This window comes from Erithacus rubecula, assembly GCF_903797595.1.
Source record: "Erithacus rubecula genome assembly, chromosome: 5".
Taxonomy (NCBI): Eukaryota; Metazoa; Chordata; class Aves; order Passeriformes; family Muscicapidae; genus Erithacus; species Erithacus rubecula.
Window position 1 is genome coordinate 39,454,959 of NC_136687.1, and position 18,268 is coordinate 39,473,226.

Here is an 18,268-nt window from a genome sequence, read left to right on the forward strand (position 1 = left end):
GCATCACTGGGGTATTGAAAACAGGTGCACTAAACCTCCTGGGACAGGGCAAAAATTTGGAAAGTATGGACTTGGAGAGGAGGGAGTGCTAGGGAAAATGGGAGCCATAGGAGGCCAGAACATGGGAAATGGAATCCAAATAGAAGTGTCAGGATGCAAGAGCCTGGCACTGCATGTCACTGAGCTCTTGGGGTCAGTAAGTTTGGCCATGCCAGAGCTGTAATCCTGTGTACAAACCAACGATAGACTGTGTACAACCCAAGGAAGACATTAGTCAGGATAATATTGTTACTATTAAGTTTGTGTCCTGCTATTTCATAAAAAATGAAGGGCCTGCCTACTGTGTTGTGCTGAGCTGAATGACTGCATGAGCTTGAAGTACTCTCATGAAGTGAGTCTCTAATGAAATAAAGTCAGTCAGGTAACAGAAATGCTCTTTTCCAAATATCTTTTCTATTACCCTTCAGAAAGGCATCTCCAATAGGTAGCTATTCAGAGCCTTACTTATCATCCTGCTTTCTTACTGATCATTCAAATGTTGAAATTCTTGTAACTGCATAGTGTTTGCAGCATCACCCATGCATAGATGGAACAGATTTGTCCAGGCTGAGAGGAGCAGAGACATTGTGCTTGCTACCCAAATGCTGGAACTACTATCAAGTCTCAATGCCAAGGTGGAGTTATAGGACTGGGAATGAGCAGATTTCAGTGAAATGATGAGTGGATAATGGAAGTGAAGTTGCTTTCAGGGTTCAGTGTCATGTATCCAAAGCAACTGAGAATGGCTCAATGATGTTACAGTGGATTGTGACAGTACTTGAAAACACAGGTTACCCAGTGGGACTCTTGCAGCACTTGCATCAGGATTGATCCAAAATGACAGCCAGGACAGAACAACAATTAGCAGTGTAGGAGCATAAACACCCATCATGTAAAATCCAACTTGTCTTCTTAAAGTGAAGATTACTTCTACACAAGTGTAATAACCTTTAAAGAAATAAATGCATTAATGTTTAATGTGCTTTGCAGGTGAACCTGTAATCCATATCTTCCAGATTTTTTTTGCTTAATAGCAAAAGTTCAGTGGTTTGGTTTTCTTTATAAAGTTAAAGAGCTTAATTTGAAAAAAAAATGTTCATAACACAGATCTACTTAAGCACCAACTGTAGTTAGGCTGTGTTACTCTGTGCCCTATAAGGAACCCTTCTACTTTTCAATGCAGCAGGAGGCTGAAGTGAATCCCAACTTGATGCTGGCTTCAAGATGAAGTGCAGATAAAACCAATGGAGTTTAGCAGTCCTACTAGCTTAAGCTCATCTGAAAATCCTAATTAGCATTAATTTGTGCAAAAGATGAATTAAGAAATATTAGTCTAGCAGGTTTAGAATGGAAAGAGGTGCTCTGAATGTGACTCTAACCAGATTTCCCCAGTACTGAAAGCTGGTACAAATGACTTCTAAAATTGCTACAGACATTTTACAAAAGACTCTAGAAAAGCTGCAAATTTTGTAAACAAGGAATAATGCATCAAATCTTTTAAAATTAAGATACAAACTTCAGAAGATGTTTTAGACAAATTCAACACAAAATAAAGTTGCAGTTACTTGATGTTTTGCTGGAGATAACAAATGTATCAAGAAGTCTGATAACCACAAAATAATATTTTTACTCAATTAGAAGAACTGGAATTTTTATGTTAATAATAACACAACAGTGTTGGAAAAAACCTGAAAACTTAAAAAACTATTCTATCACAAGAAAAAGGCATTCCTATGTTATATTACAAGAACTGCAAAATTCAGATCAAACTGCATTTATTGATCCAGTTGATGAGAAACTTATTTAGAAGAGAGAATATGTCAAAAAGTTCTCTCTTGACATTCCATATTGTATCAGTTAAGTGCTGTACAATGATAAGCCATCATAAAAGTGCTGTTTGGGCATACAAACACCATAACAACAAAACTGTAAAACATTAAGGACAAACATCCTTGTGTAGAAGACACTATACTGTATTTTATAGTTCATTCTATCATCTCTAGTGATCAGTTGGCTGAAAACTTTTCCCTCTGTAATTTATGAATGGATTCCAGACACTTTAATGTTTTGTTTTCAGATGACGGATGACCTTCAAAATCATTATTTGTTTGTGTTATGTAGGAAATGTATTCTGCATGCCTTCATTTGAATAATATTTCATCAAAAAGAGTATAGTATCTATTGTCCTCACCATTGAGCTCAAAAGAACCTATTTGATCTGTCATAAAATTGATGAATAACAGGAAATTTGCAAATATAAATATTCAATGTATTGCTACAAAAGCAGCCCAGATTTCTTGACCCTCTTTCAACTTAGGTAGGTATGATAAAACATCAGTTGACAGAAATAGGCAGCAAAGATTAAGGGTTTTTGTAATTGTCAGGAAACACCTACATACAACATAATTTTAAAATCTGCTGCTTGATGCAAAACTTCTCTTGATTATCTGACAAAATTATTTTGCTCCCTGTGCGAAATTTGCTTTTAAAAAATACCTTCAAAAAGAATTTTCAAGTAAATTTTAAAAATGGAGCATTAAAAACAGCCTTTAAAAATACTTAAAAGTGCTAAATATTCAATGCACGTTACTGAAATATTAATTCTGGTTTTGGTTATGAGATTAAATGGATGTTCTTAACAGAATAGATTTGCAACAATATAATTTTGAAAACTTTTCAAAATGGTTCTCTCATGTTCTTTCTTTAACGTTCAAAGCAAACACACAGAACGTGAATATTTTACTGAATATTTTGCACCATGTCATTTGTGGTTACAAGTTACTGAAACTTGAGAGAACACCATTGATTTTCTTTGTGTGTAGTTCTCATATTTTTCTTCAAGGTTCATAAAAATACCTGAAATATCTAAAGTTTTTTTAGACATTTAATTTCAGATTTAGGGCATACTTCAAAATAATCACAATAGCATATAAGTTTTACAATTTTTCCCATTTCCATGAATTTTATTTGGAAAATGCAAGACCCATTCCTTTAGTTTTTCACTACTTCATGACTATTTTTTCAATAATTTCATTTTTTAATTAAGAAAACAATATTTTTCTCTCTGCTAAGTAAAGTTTTACCATATCTTGAATGCAACCACTGCTAGTTGCTGGATACGCTTTCAAAAAATCAGAATTTTGCTGAAGAGAGCTAATTTCTTATTATTTATAAGTTATAAATCATCTGAAAGGCTGAATTATGTTCTTAGGCTGAAATCTCACTCATTTTGCAGTTAAATACCAAAGACCACTTTTATTTTCATTATCTTTTCAAATTAAATGCTTAACTCTGAGATCTGCTAAAGTTCCTTGAGATTTCTCCAGGCTTGGAATCTATTGCAGGAGCAACTGCAAGTAACAGATCCTCCACTTCAGCTTAATAGGCAACAAGAAACTTGCAGAGGATCCTCAGAAGCTGCAGCGCCACTATTCTATTTTTAATAGAAAATTTATTCCCATGATGTAAAAGCACTGACTAAAATGCAGCTGTTCTTGTAGATAGTCTTGTGGTTGTCACAGCACAAGTAGTTTGGATATAATGATAGGCAGGAAACAATCAAGGTGAAAGAGGTAAATCACTAAAAGCTAAAGTACATAAACCATTGGTAAAATTTGTGCCCACATTAAAAAAAAAAAAAAATCAAGAGAATAAATAAATAGAAGAATGAGGATTGCAAACAGCTTTCAAAAAATGACAGAATTTCCAGCACATTTAGAGAAACGAAGAACTTGCAGGGTGAAGCATTTGGAATTATACTCTGGTACTAACCACTCATGGAATAAAAGTCTAACCAGAAAATCAAAATTTACCCATTTAGTTGCAACTGGCATGATTCTGCATGAACATCCATTAAGAAAAGTTTGACATTTACAAGCATAAACAAGTATTAGGACCATAGAAATAAAATGGTGATAGTAAGTTCACGATGTATATAAGCAAAGCCAAGACAAACATTTAATCTCTTCAACTTGGCTATTTCTACATTTGAACTAGCTTGTAATGATCACAAATTAATTAAACTTACCATTATACGAATCACTCATTAATTAAAAGTAATCTATTTTATCCCAGGAAAAGTAAGATGTGGACTGGAACATTAGACATTAACTATAGACAGTAATTGAAGGAAGCTTAGAGTTTTTAACCAAGGAAATAACTTATATTACCTACCTGTGCCTTTGTAATACTTGGTACAGTTACCATATTCAATATCCTCCTTTTTAATATCAAACTGAGGCAGAGCAATTTTCTCTAGCTGTACAGGATCTCCAGACTGCCAGATAAACCGTAAGTCATCAGTTGTGTAACCAACTACAAGAAGAAAATAGTAATAATAATTGTTTAAAGAACAACCTCAATCACAGTAAACTCTGCAAGAAAACCTAGCATATATGTTTTGTATGTCTTTCAGTCTTTTTCTTTTTATTTCCTGTTCAAATAAATAAATACAAAAATTAAATAAACTGCAGCTGCATTTTTATGTAGGCTGAAGTTAGGACTTAGTGGGTGAAACATTATGTTATCAGCAATATTAGGATGACTAAGAGGTATTTGTTACAGTGTGTACTTTTCAAACAAAGAAAGCAAAGCTGTACTTTGCATAGCTTTCAAGCCTCCATAGTCATTCACACTCTACTTCAGCAAATATGAAAAAGCTGGATTTTAAACAGCACTTATGAGTCTGAGTAACTTCAAAAGAATTTAACAACTCAATTACTATGATGAATCTTGGTGTTTGTGTAAAACAACTGCATTGCTTATTTGCTGAGACTAAAAGCTCTGATTCATGAAAGTGTTGCCATTATGGAAATACTTGACCAGGAATTAGAGCAGATGTGCAGTCCTATGGAAATTAGCTCAGTGCCTTCATGATCTACTGAGTACAGACAGACTTCAGCAAACCTCTGAGCACCAAAATCATAATATATATACACCACCACCAAGTGAGAGGCAGTGCAAGTTAGATTCACAACATTAAAGAATAAAGCAATATTGATTAAATATGCATAATCAGAATCATGATTTTACATGTCATTTTTTGCTTCCTTCTGTTCATTAAAGATTACTTTATTCAGAGATAATGTGTATTAGATGGGAACAGAGAGGAGCAAACATAAAAAAGATGGAGTTGGAATGCGTCATTTTGCAGTTCAAAGCCTGAGAAAAATGTTTAAAGAGCCATTCTTTTGCTGGAGGCATTAGATTATTCTTTTTAATTTTTGAAAAACAGCTGTGATTAAGAAAGCAAAACTGCTCACAAATTATGTCGCTAAGATTCACAATAATTTAATAAAAATCACAATGCTTCAAAGTTCCATAATACACTACGCAAAAAAATTGTATTAATGTCCATTCCAACATACAGCATATCACAAAACTGCCAAGATCCTTTATGATAACAACTACCGGAGAGTGAAAATTTTGTCTATAGACAATATATAGAACTGGGGATATGATAACTGTGGATTTGAGAACATCTTAGTAACAAGTGATGGCCTTAACATCTTAGTAATAAGTGATGGCCTTTTTTATTTTGAATTTTAGCAAGGAAAAACAAAATATTCATTTGAAAATAACCTAAGAATAAAACTGCCAATGGCTAACAGGGAAAGAATTGGAAGGACTGATAGGAAGTCATGGGTACCTTTCTTACTTTCAGTAACTGAATTAAAAGGTAGAAGAAAGTTTAATGCACAGTCTTTTCAAAGAAGCAAATTCACTGAATTTGAGTATATGCATCTTAGAATTATTTTTTACCAAGTAATTTATCCTTGCATGATTATACCTTTCAACACTTGTAAAGCAAGTGGACTTTCTGGACTGAGAAATCTTGAGTGAATTTCCATTAGTATTATTAACTAATTCCAGTTTTACTCCAAACTGATTTGAATTTTCCATAAGAGTTTACTTCAGCTAATGTACATACAGAGAAGGGGTGAAAAAAATCACTGTGGACATACTAAAATTCTAAAGATAAATGCTGACAATCAAAACCTATATTGTAAAACACTATTACTACTATTGTTACTATTATTGTCATAACCATAATTATTTTTATTTTTATTTTTATTGTTATTTTTAACTTTGTCCCCATTGTGATACCCTGCACAGCTTTGGTTAACCTTACTTTTTCTTCACTTGTGACTTCCTTTCCCCAACCTCACCTTTCCCACCTGACCTGCTGGAGTAAGAGCTGAACGTTTTTATGTTACAGGAGGGGCAGACTTCTCTCTGCTTCACACTCATCCTTACTCAGGAAAACAGAATTACCATGAAAGTGGGATCACCAAGGGTCAAAGTGCTGGAAAAAGCTGTAGCTGAGTAGACATCTGCATACTTGGAGCATGGGAAGGAAGATGGATTTCAGAAACATTTTGCCTGCAACTTGCAGCATGTCATTAAGTCCTTCAGAGATGTGACCTGTCTGCCCTGTTGTAAGATTAAATCACCTGGAGACCAGGAATAGATGCCTGACTACATCCACAACATATCCTGAAACCACTACCAAAAGGTTTGATCCTAAATGATCTCACTGCTTTGGCATCAAACACTTTTTCTTTGGTACAATATCAAAGGATTTTCAAATAATACCATTGCATCATCAATGCAAAGGGGTAAGTTGGGCCCCAACGACCTACAAAACAGCACACACTGTGGACGGTAAAATTACCTGGCAAAGCCATTCTTCTTTCCAAATTACATATTTCCATTTATCTCAGTTTATTGTAAATGCATTTATAAAAGGCCTCAGAATTCACAGTGCCATAACGGTAAGAAACATTTTTGATAGGGAAATGTACGTTGGTGGGGACCAGTGAGTATCAATTTCATGATTCATTAAGAATGTTGAGATGAAAAAAACAGAATTAATAATTTTTGTTTGACTCTCATGCATGCCTAGAAGAGAAGTGTTTTTATGGACAGAGTGATTTACATACAGCTTTCCAATTGCATCTTGCAGCGCTGTGTATCCATAGGAAACAAGGTCAAGTCCAAAGGGCATGACAGCGTAATAGACAATCTGAAAATACAGAAATGGCATTTAAAAACAGTGTGAGCTGTCAGGTAAGCATAGATGGCCGTGAGAAAGAAAAAAATCACAGGTTTTTTATTTTCATCCTCTAAAAGAGCAGAAACAAAGTTTAGAAGTTATAATTAGCAGTTTGCAATGGAGATCTCTCTAGCATAAAATAAGACAATAAAATTTTATAGAGGGTTTTAAACACATAGAAGCTCACAAATTAGAGAACTGCTAATACAAGACAAAATGCATATAGGTCATAGAAAAACGAACCAAATGTTCATACAGAACAGAGTCCTGTCTCCAGCATTGGCCAGTTACAGACTTCTAAAGAAGAATATGACACTACAGCAATCTGGAAGTGTTATTTTGCCAGATATCCAGCAGCATCCAAAAGTTGCATCTCAAGGGCTTCCTAGGCCAGAAGGGAATCTTCAGTATTTAAGGGACATCAACAGATTTTTTTGTCTCCACGAAGTTGTTTTACTTTCAGCTGCTTTCTGGAATCTAGGTGTCCTGGCATCAGCTGGGACAATTAATTATTTTCCTAGTATCTGGCACAGTGCTGTGTTCTGGATTCAGTATGAGGATAACGTGGATAACACACTGATATTTCTGGTTGTTGCTGAGTAGGGCTTACCCTAAATCAAGGACTTTTCAGTTTCCCATACTCTGACATAAGGAGATGGGAGCCAGCAGAGAAGGGATGGGCATCTGTCAACAGATAGTGAGCAATTCTGTTTTGCATCACTTGTTTCTCTTGGTTTTATGTGTCTCTCCACCTGTGCCTTTTATTACAAATAGTCTTAGCATAAATACTTTTTCATTTTGTTTAATTTGCTGCAATTTTTAAGTGGTTCTTGACCCACAACTTCTACAGTCTTTATTATCCTGCCTCTCCTCCCCATCCCATTGGGGCCAGGAGGAAGTGAGTGAATGATACTTAGTTGCCAGCTGGGGTTAAACCCCAACACCACATAAACATCCACAGACAGCATCTTGCAGCAAAGACTGCCATAGCCAAGCAGCACAGACTCTAATCACACTTCTGTCTATCCTCAGTCTGTCTCTCTTTCATTGTAAAAGAAGGAAAAAAAAAAATCAATGTCCATCCATTCTCTCTGTGCCATTTGTGATTTAGAGACCTTTATGGCACCATCAAAAAGTATTTTGTTTTTTCTAGTGTGAAAAGTTCAGCCTTTCTCAGCTGTTCCATACCTTTCACTATCCCTACCTCCCTTCCTACAACTGGAAGACCAGAATTGCATTCAAGATGTAAGCACAGAATGCTTTTAGGCAGTGGCATAACTTTAATCCTTAATACTTCCAACAACTCAATTCATTTTCTCAAATAGTACTGAGCTATTAGCTGACATTTTCATTTTATCCATTGCTACTCAAAGCTAATTTTTGGCTGGTAATAATCAACTCTAGATCAATCAGGCTTTATGATTTTTTCCTCATGCATAATTTCCAGTTGTTTACATTGAATTTCATCCCATTCTTTGTTGCCTAATCCTTAGATTGACTTGTGGTTCTCACTGTTGTCTCTTATCTTTACCATTCTGCATATTTTGGTATCATCAAATGCACTAGCAAAGTCAGAGCTTTTAAGATTACTTATGTTGAAAAGCACAGAACAGAGAACAGATTTTTTTGTGGGAGTCTACTGTCTACTTCCCCTGATGTGAGCAGTAGCTGTTTATTCCTGCATTCAGTTTCCTAATTCTTAACTATTTATGCAAGAGCTTTCTCTCATACACATTTTGCTGTGCAAGTATTTTGATAACTGGAGAGTCTTTCATTTATATGTGATAATATCTCTATAAATAGAAATACAAGGCTTGGAACTTATATGTTTTTAAAATGTCACCAAACCACAGTCTTTAAAAAAATTCATCTTACCTGCATACATATCATGTAAGAACACAGTGTGCTATTAAAATAAACAGAGTATTTTTAGAAGAAGACAATAATTTCTAATTTCATTGAACCCAGTTTTCTTATTTGCAAGTTTTTAGAGAACAATTTTTCCATCAGAAACACTTCCATTAGTATTCACTCAATATTCACTAATCATTAACCATACCTATTGAGGTAATTTATAAATACCTGCAACCCATTAAAATATTTGAAACACATTTAAATGTTTCATTTAACATTTTCTCTTTCAAATGGGAAATTCCTTTCATAGCTGGAAGTTATTTTCTACCTTGAAATATTAATTTCTACACTATTCAAAATTACAGAAGCAGCTGAAATCAAAACCAAGACCTTCAGAGCAAGCCAAATGAAATGCTTTGATTGCCCAATATATCTTCTTTTTTGATCACTGCCAGCAATAGTCTCAAGACTGATTTTCCTCATCCTGTTTTGAAATGGGAAAAAAAGAACCCAAACTCCTTCATATTGTTTCTCTTTTTTTCCTATCCATTTCTACTCAAGGAAGAAATAGCTCATGTGAACCTAGCTTCTCAGGTGATTCCCTCTTAAAAGTAATGTTGCAGCATATTCAGATAATCATTTCCACATCTATCAGGGCAATATAGTATACAACTCACATCAGAAGAAAATTCACTTCCTGTTAGGAAATTTAGCCTAATCTCTACAAACCATAAACTATTAACTCTCTAGATCTGTCATTCATTATGACCTCCTTTTAAATCAACTAATTTTCTGGTTTCAGTGGATGAATATTTTTGTGACATCGTGTATACCTTTGATAAACCACGTCAAGCCACCAAAAAAGAAAATGTTAGCTGCAATTAAATTGAACAGCAATGCCCAGACTTCTGAAAAAAATTATGCCCAGTAAGGCATAGAATGTAATTACGATTTTTTCACAGTACTTTTACAGAACATGCATGTTTACAAATTTTGCAATTTCTGCCTTTCCCTTTTTCTTTAGGAAGTAATCATTGTTTACTTTAGCTGCTGTAAAAATTCAAGTAGTGTGCAACATATACTGTTTTACTGAAGGATGTATTTCATATATACACATAAAATGTTTAAATTTAGTTATTTCAGTGTGTTAGCTTAACATGTATGTACTTCAAATTTCTCATACCTGTAGTGCTATCAACTGACAGGCTTTAAAACACCTTCATCTGACTTCTTTACACATATTTAATTTATTGCAGCATTGTTTAGAAACTCTCTTATAAATTTAAATATTAGTAATAAATTGTATTACATAACTAAGGTTAATACAGAATATATATTTCATATAAAATCATTTTAAAAAAATAGTGGAAACATATAAATAAAATACCTCATGCTGACTAGGACGTCTCCGTCCCGAAATATAAAAAGGAGGATATTTTCTTGTGTGACATCATGGAAGTTAGCATTTTTTTCATTTGCAAAGAATAAGTCTGGCTTCCAAAGACACTTAAACATAGTTGGGTCCACTGTTAGTGTATCTGAACCTCTCCAGTCATTGGGCAGTTTGAGTCTGGGGTCATTCCACTTCTGTCTTAGAAAGATGTTGACTCTATAATCCTGACAGGAAGAATAAAAAAAAAATTAGACTACCCAAAAGTCTAACAAAAAACCTACAGAGAAATAAAACCAACCACATTCAGAAGAGAAAAAAAAATATGCCGATGTTTCTATCACAAAGAAAGTAATCACTATTCAAATTACATTATGAAGTGTTATGTTTAACAGACTTTACTAAAAAAAGATTACATCTCTCTCATGGTTTTGAATATAGCAAATTTCCTTAAGCAAAGGATCAAATTGTCACTCCAGAGTAATTTTTGCATCCCCTCAGTAACAGGCTCCTGTTACTCAGGCATAGAGAAAAGCATGCAGCAGGGCAGAGAAAGGCCATGGCTTGACTTCACTAAATGACTGCAGGCAGCAGGCATGATATCACTTCTTTCAGGATATCCTGTGAGTTCCAGTTTACTCTCCATTTGGTTAAGTGACATACTGATGGCAAAATACCACACTATAAAAGCAGGAAACAGACCAGCTAGGTAATAGATTTTATACTGCACACCCAGAATACAGCCTCAGACCTTCTATCAGTGATCTGGACTACCTTGGTAACTGGAAGACTGATGCCAGCTTGCAATATAAGTACTGAGGTAGCAGGTATGAAAGGAGAAACAGAATCAGTCTCAAAGAGACAAAATCAAGGATTTACAGAGGAAATCTTATTAAATCAGTAGGACTCTGGCTGAAGGACAGACAGTAGTACAGCCATGCTCAACCTAGAACCTAATTTTGCTTTTGGGAATTGGAGTAGCATGTGTCTCAGGGCAAAATGATACCCTGCACATGTTGTGTCCTTAGTGAAAGCTGTGAGCATCTGAAGGAAGAATGTGACCTAGAATGTCAGCTATGATTTTTCAGTCTTATCTCTTAAGTCTTTTTGCTTTTTACATTTACATTTAAGTCAGTGGCTCTTTTTTATGTGTATGTAAACTATGCAGATCACATACAGAGAAAGAATAAATCTATTGTCAAAAAAAAGTTAAACAAACTCAAACAAATGAATGAAAATTATATAAGATTATTTCTATCTCCAGTCTTCCTAGTTGCCTTCTACAGTGTGCTTTGTTTTTTCATAATTGTCTGCTAGGTACAAAGCCTCCTGAGATAATGGCTGTGTCTTTCAGAGCAATGAAAACACTGCTACTGCTCTACAATTATAGCAAAATGCTAGAAATGTGTGAGTGAAGGTTCTTGACATATTTTTGATTTGTCAATGGATTCTGCATACAAACTAATTTTATAAAGTTTTTTATTCTACATGTCAATGACTCTTACACATTTTTTTTGATACAACTGAATTATCTTCTATTGTACTTGCTACATTGACAGTCCAAAGCAGGTGCCATCTTGAGACAGTCATGCTAACTTCAACCAGAAGGAGTTCACTTGGCTAATACCTCATGCAGAATAATTAATTCTGTTGTTTTGCTCTCCATATTTAAATACAGAGCCCACTTTCCCATGTCAAGTTCACCAGACAAATTAGCCCAAGTATTTCTTTATTACACTATTCTGTGTAATATTTTTCCTTACTGCATTGTACGGAAAAGCAAAGCAGCAAAACTAAGTACTTGTTACTTGTTGGTAGTTGGTATTGAAAAAATATACATAGTCTGACCCTCATTTATACAAAGGTCTATGTTGTCTTATCAAAGTAAAGAAGAAGCAAAAAATAATGGTTATTATGAAAGGAATTTGTACTGGAAAGCTTTAATAGAGAAGCTTCATAATTGGAGGGAATTCAGGTCATTATCTTGGAAAGCATCTTTTCAATTATATGCATATAATTGAAAATTTCATTTACTTGCTTCTTGCTGAAGTTCCCATTCCATATGCACTTGCTGTCTCAGTGACAAAAAATTACTCTAAACCATATGAGACAAATACTGCATACCATTCATGCTCACAAGCATTACACTATTGGTTACACTGAATTCAATTTTCTCATAAACAAATGCATTACCCTAATTTTGAGCAAAATAAGATGTCTTCACAAAGCCATAGGCAAATGATAAGCACTGTCCAACACTTGCCTTCAGCTTACCCATTCAGCAGAAGAAGATGCTTACATCACTGAAAAGCAGAATGCACTGGCAAAATAAGAATTGGAAGTAAGATCAGGGGGATGGATGCTATTTTATTTCCTTCCTTGCTCTATTGCAAATGAACTTAAGCACCAAACAACCAGATGTTTCAACATCTGTTTAGCTCAGAGAAAGAAATTTTCCTTTAATCTAAGACAGGGAGGTTCAGTCCCAAAGTAGAGATGTTGACAGGTATACTTGGAGAGGAAGGCCACTGCACATTTGAGGCAATACAGAAAATGTAGAAGGAAGCAAAGAGATATAAAACTGGCTAGCCAGACAACAATGTACAACAGGGCTCCTTCTTAGAAGAGCAAGCACCCTTACAGCATCTGGCAGCAGTAAAGGCTATGATCTGGTATAAATTTATCTTGAAAGAAGTCTGTAACCAGTCCTCTCAAATTCGCACAATGAATTTCAAGATTCAGTAAATGTATTACAATTAGGTTGAACAGGGGCTGAAGAAACAGTCTGCATGGAGCACATGGTCTTCCTGGTGCACATTTTACAAATTTGTTTAATTTGCAGAGTGATTAACATTTTATAGTAAAGGAGAGTCAAATAGCAGCTAAGAAGCCTGAAACTAAGGGAAGAGGATGGAAGAGATATTCAATAGCATCAGAGCTAGGAAGACCTGCCAGGTAGAAAGAAACACAGAGGTATTCTGCAGGGCTTTGTTTTCCCATACAACTCCAACAGAAGGCAAATTGTTTTCAGGGAGGTTGGGAGGCATTCTAGGATGTATTTCAGAAATCTACTAAATAGTAGGCATGTGGCCAGAAAATCACCTCAGGCCAGAAAGCAAGCATAGCCTATACATCTCACTGCAAAACAGAGCACATAGATCGTGAAAGACTTACTGCATAAACTGCACTCATACAGAGAAAAGCAACATAATGAACGCAGAAAATGTCATTTTAAAAATAAAAGTAAGGAAGCTGAATGCTTTTTTGTGATCACAAATATTAAAAAGACCTCATGAAAATTTTTAAAGAAGAAGGAAGAAGTGGTGTTTTGTCATTTGAGTCAGTGAAGAAAGGTCACACTGCAAGCAAAAACCTTGAACATAGATTATGTAGATAGAAATTCAGATCATCATCACAGAAAAAAATATTATAGCCCTATGGGTATTTATACCAGAAACTCTCTATTCCTAGGAATCCTTGACTAGTCATCCAGTCTAAAACAGTTTCTAAATGTGACATAATCATCATATTATACCACGAATCTGCAGTCTGAAAAAAATAGGAGCAAATTCAGAAGCAGAGTTAATGTGGGACCCTTGACAAGTGGTCTAACAATGTAGAAGCTAACAAGTTACAGGATTCAAGGAAAAGGGTGCTAACTGGAAGGTAGCAGCTCTGGAATAAGCTCTTCTCCTTTATATCTGTACAAATTCTGATTCTCTCTGTAGTTCACTAGTTCTTTTGCCTAGTTTTTTCCAGAAGATTTGCTTGATAAGTGTGTGGTGCCACTGCAATTCTCTTCAATATTAAACAACACAACATGAACACTCCTTTTTAAACACAGAGCAAACATTTGCCCTTCACATTCATCGCAAGGACTTGATTAAAGTATACAGGATTCTGGGCATAGGACCCACAAAATGGGTACTCACTTTAAAATAAAGTATTTTCAAACATGTTGATGCTTTTCTGTAAAGAAATTCCCTCCTTTCTTAAATCTAAGTGGACTCAGAGGGAGCTAATCTCAACTCTGTTGAGGATGAGCCAACTGCATAGTTAAGAATATAAATATCACAGGACCAGAAGGACAGCAAGCAAGGCCTTTTCTCACTGGCACTCTACACTTTTTTTTGTTGGGCCTTCTACCATGACCTCTCTTCCAGTCATCTGGTACCCATTGTTATTTTTCCCCACACTTCCATCACACATAAGAAGGAATCATTGCTTTAGCATGGCTTTACTCTCACATACAATTAGCAAAAATTTGTGAGTTCAAATTACTACAGCCAGTAGTGGCTAGAGAGCAAAGCATCCTCACAATTAATTGACTGAAATACTTCGAAATATATTATTTCACAAATTTTGGGATCACTCCAATCAGTTTAGTAGCTTCTGGTAATTTTAGAGACAGTCTTTAAATCAATACTCCTAATGATTCTCAGCAATGCCAGGGACAGTAGAGATGTAGCCAGCCACTCCCTTCTCCAACACCAAGGAACCTTTTCAGTAGAGCTAGTACTTCTGCAAATGTCTCCTTTTCTAAACACAAGAGATCTCTCTGATTCTTAACAGGCTTGATGCCTCACCTCCAGGAAATATTCTTCCTGTAATTCTGGAAGTACAAGTCTTTTCCTATTCTAGTGTCTGTTATATTACCCAGATCATTTGAAGGCAAGTACAAACCTATCCCCAAGAGAACAGTGACTCCTGAATATCCAATGCCCATTGAAGCAGGAAGAGTTTTCTAAGTAATACATGGAAGAGAAGATTGACTGTTAATTTTGTCTGTGCTTCATGTATTACATTAAGGCAATCAAGAAGAAATCCAAATTTCACATAAACATGCTTAGCTATCATGGTGATCAGCTAGACACAAAAATCTAAATAAAAGCATAAAACAAACTAAGTTGTGAATTATATAGGAGAGCATGACTTATCATACTGTAGTATGATACATCCCAGTAAATTTGTAAGTAACCATATCAGGAAGGCACAGTCAGGCATACCTAGAGGCTATAGAGAGCCTACTTCTTTTTTTTTTTTTTTTTGGAGGGGCTGGGGGAAAGCAAATTCTTACAATCACGTTTTATTACTATTTGAATCTGGGTGAAATGCAAGAAAGCCTCTTAAAAAGTCAGTTTTTAAAGCATGCAATTATTTCAGAAATTTGAAAGGACTGTTTTGGTCTAATATGCTTGACATCTTAAGATGCTTACCTCAGTCATACTTTCTTGCTCTACCTCTCTGCCCCTCTTTAAATTTGAGTCCTCTTTTTGTTTTCAGAAATAAATCTTGTGGACTCTTGGGCAAACTCTCTTTTATTTTTTGGTTTTAATATCGGTTCCTACTAATGCCTTTAATTGTCTTACTATCATTTGCAATCAAACATAAATATCTACTAGCTAAAGAAACAGAAATTTCTGGCCAGGCTGTTGAAAATTGTTCTAGCCACCCTTTATGTTCAACTTGGAGTGGCTTGCAGTCCTATTGAAAATTCATTAGGGTAATATGCAAGCAGGTTCTGAATTTTAAGTGGGATTACTTTCAATAACAACAAAAAAATGTTTTATTTCTTATTAGTGGTATTGTGGTTTATTGCTTCTCTGCCATTATGAGTCAGAATGCTCCCTTAGTCACAGTATTAAAAAAAGCAACTTGATTTTGGGGAGCTGACTCAATGCTTTAGATGCAGCAGGTCACCAAAGTGATCAGGGAATGCCTCAGAACTCCCACTCATGTGGGAGTGCATGTCTTGGCTGTGGCTTTCCATGAACTGGCATGACATGATGCACTCCTCTCTTTTTTTACACAAAAGGAAAACCTGATCAGGTCAGAACATCTTCAATAACTAAATGCATTTTTGGTAATATTTTTGATAGTGTTTATTGGAATCACCATGACAAAAAAAAAAGATCCCAAAATACCAGAAAGGTCTTTGCTGAAGCAACCCATATTTTGAAATTGATTTTATTTCCCAAATAAACAAAATAAGTCAAAATTGCAATGAGGATTATTTCATCCTGACATCTTGAAATTTTCTGGCTGAACTAGAAACACATTTTTATGAACTTCACTCCCCAGTTTATCTTTCCCAAGCAGTAAATAAACAGCAGTAAGACTATGGTCATTGATAGTCTATTCCTTTACTACTGCTCCTTCTATTTCTCCACGATTTATTTCCATCTTCAGATCCACCTAAAAAAAAGAACCTATATATTTCTTCCTTATGTATGTCAGTTCTTTTTTCTCTCATGTACAGTCTTAGTGGTTTGGGGATTTTAGAATAACACACTAAGCAACCTGTGTTATAACTCTCAGGAAGATCTTTAACTCATACTCCCAAATGGGTTCTTCCAATGAACTTAAAAACTTACAGAAATTAGTCTATCTCCTACATCTTAGAAAACATGGATTTCCTTTCATGTAAATCAGATTCTAAAGCTACAATAATCTGTGGACACATATAGAGTGAAATACCTTAATAGATATAGGTCTATGGAATAAAGCAGAGCCAATCAATCACTAACTCCATTAACTGAATTCTCAGTGTCTGCAACCACAACAATTCTTTCTATTTTATAGTTCATAATCTTCAGTCTGAAGTTAATTTTAGTAAGAAAATCTCCATGTATACTACATGAATTTAATCTCACTCTTACCATAGTTGTCTCTTGAATTGACCCAAAGCTGTTAATGAAGATGTTAACCGCAACATCAACTGGAATTCCTTTAAAAAAAGAATTATAGTGAGCTACACAATCCAGTAAAGGTACATTATCCTTCATTTAAAGCTCCTTTATACAAATGTCACAATGCAAGTTTACCTTTTTAAGTTGGTATACATAGTTTTCAAAGTCAATAGGAATCACTAAACCTCTTTTCAACCTAGTGATAAGAAAAAGTCCAGAGAGCTAATCTTACAGAATTCCACTGATCATATATCTAAATTAATAGTTTTTGAATTCCATGATTTTCTGTTATCTCAGAATAAATAAGCCAGTATTATGTTTTTTTGCACACAGTATAACAGATAAGAGACAATTCACATTTCTAGCAGCAGACACTTTTAACTGCCAAGGTCATCATGCCAACCTATCACCCCAAATTACCTGTTTATGATTTGTGAAGAGATATTTCCTTATGCTTTAAGAGGATACCTCTTTGTGCAAGTAATGCCTTTACCTGCCTGTAAAGTATGAATACATGCAGGTAAAAAATTATTGCATGCATCTTTCACAGCTATCCAGCCTTGTGTGAAAGAGTCTGAAAACTGTTCAATTTTACAGTGGTTACCAATTAGCCAAGAAAAATTTCTAGAAGTCAGCAGCTGTGAAGGTATTAAGAGGGTTTGGATTTTTTTCTCTTTCCATAGCCAGGATTCCTGTAGTTGAAGAGGGATGGTATGACAGCTGCTACAATCTGCCCTCTGTCACCCTGTGGGAATTGATTTGCAGCCATTTAATCTGGTTTTTACAGAGAGTTATCACAGAGCAAGAAGTGGCCTGATAGTTGAGAGAACTAATTATGCCCCACTACTTTTATTTAGTATCTCTATGGTGTGAGTGTCAGGATGTCCACTAGATGCAGGTATGTGATCTCATTTACACTGTTACAAATACTCAGTGGGTTTCTTCCTACTTTCAGCAACAAAAGAGATATAAGAATATATGAATATTGCTTTGACAGACTAAGCAAATACAGTACAAAGTAATAACGCCTCTTCCAATAGCATGTTTGTCTGCATAAAATATTTTTATGTACATTTAATACATAAATTCAAACTCATTCTCTTAAACACCAGAAATATATGATGATAAAATTTCACCTTTTCAGTTAAACCATTTTGTTTGTTTTGTATTTTTTAATTAGACTATTTAAGTGTGATGCTTTTGGTTATGCAATAAGCACAATACTTCTTTCAATGCCTGATG

General features: G+C 35.0%; 1 protein-coding gene across 6 annotated transcripts in view; it reads right to left on the bottom strand.

Annotated features, from left to right (window-relative positions):
- Positions 1 to 18,268, bottom strand: part of GLRB (glycine receptor beta) — a 47,192-nt gene that overhangs the window by 14,501 nt on the left and 14,423 nt on the right. For 4 of the 6 annotated variants that reach the window (XM_079305940.1, XM_079305939.1, XM_079305943.1 and 1 more), the window contains 5 exons: positions 16,997 to 17,064; positions 10,335 to 10,564; positions 6,981 to 7,063; positions 4,213 to 4,353; positions 835 to 987 (listed from right to left, as the gene is read on the bottom strand). In XM_079305940.1, the coding sequence (XP_079162066.1) occupies positions 835 to 987; positions 4,213 to 4,353; positions 6,981 to 7,063; positions 10,335 to 10,564; positions 16,997 to 17,064 (675 nt within the window). The remainder of the gene's footprint in view (positions 1 to 834; positions 988 to 4,212; positions 4,354 to 6,980; positions 7,064 to 10,334; positions 10,565 to 16,996; positions 17,065 to 18,268) is intronic. The other 2 variants (XM_079305942.1, XM_079305941.1) reach the window with 1 other exon arrangement.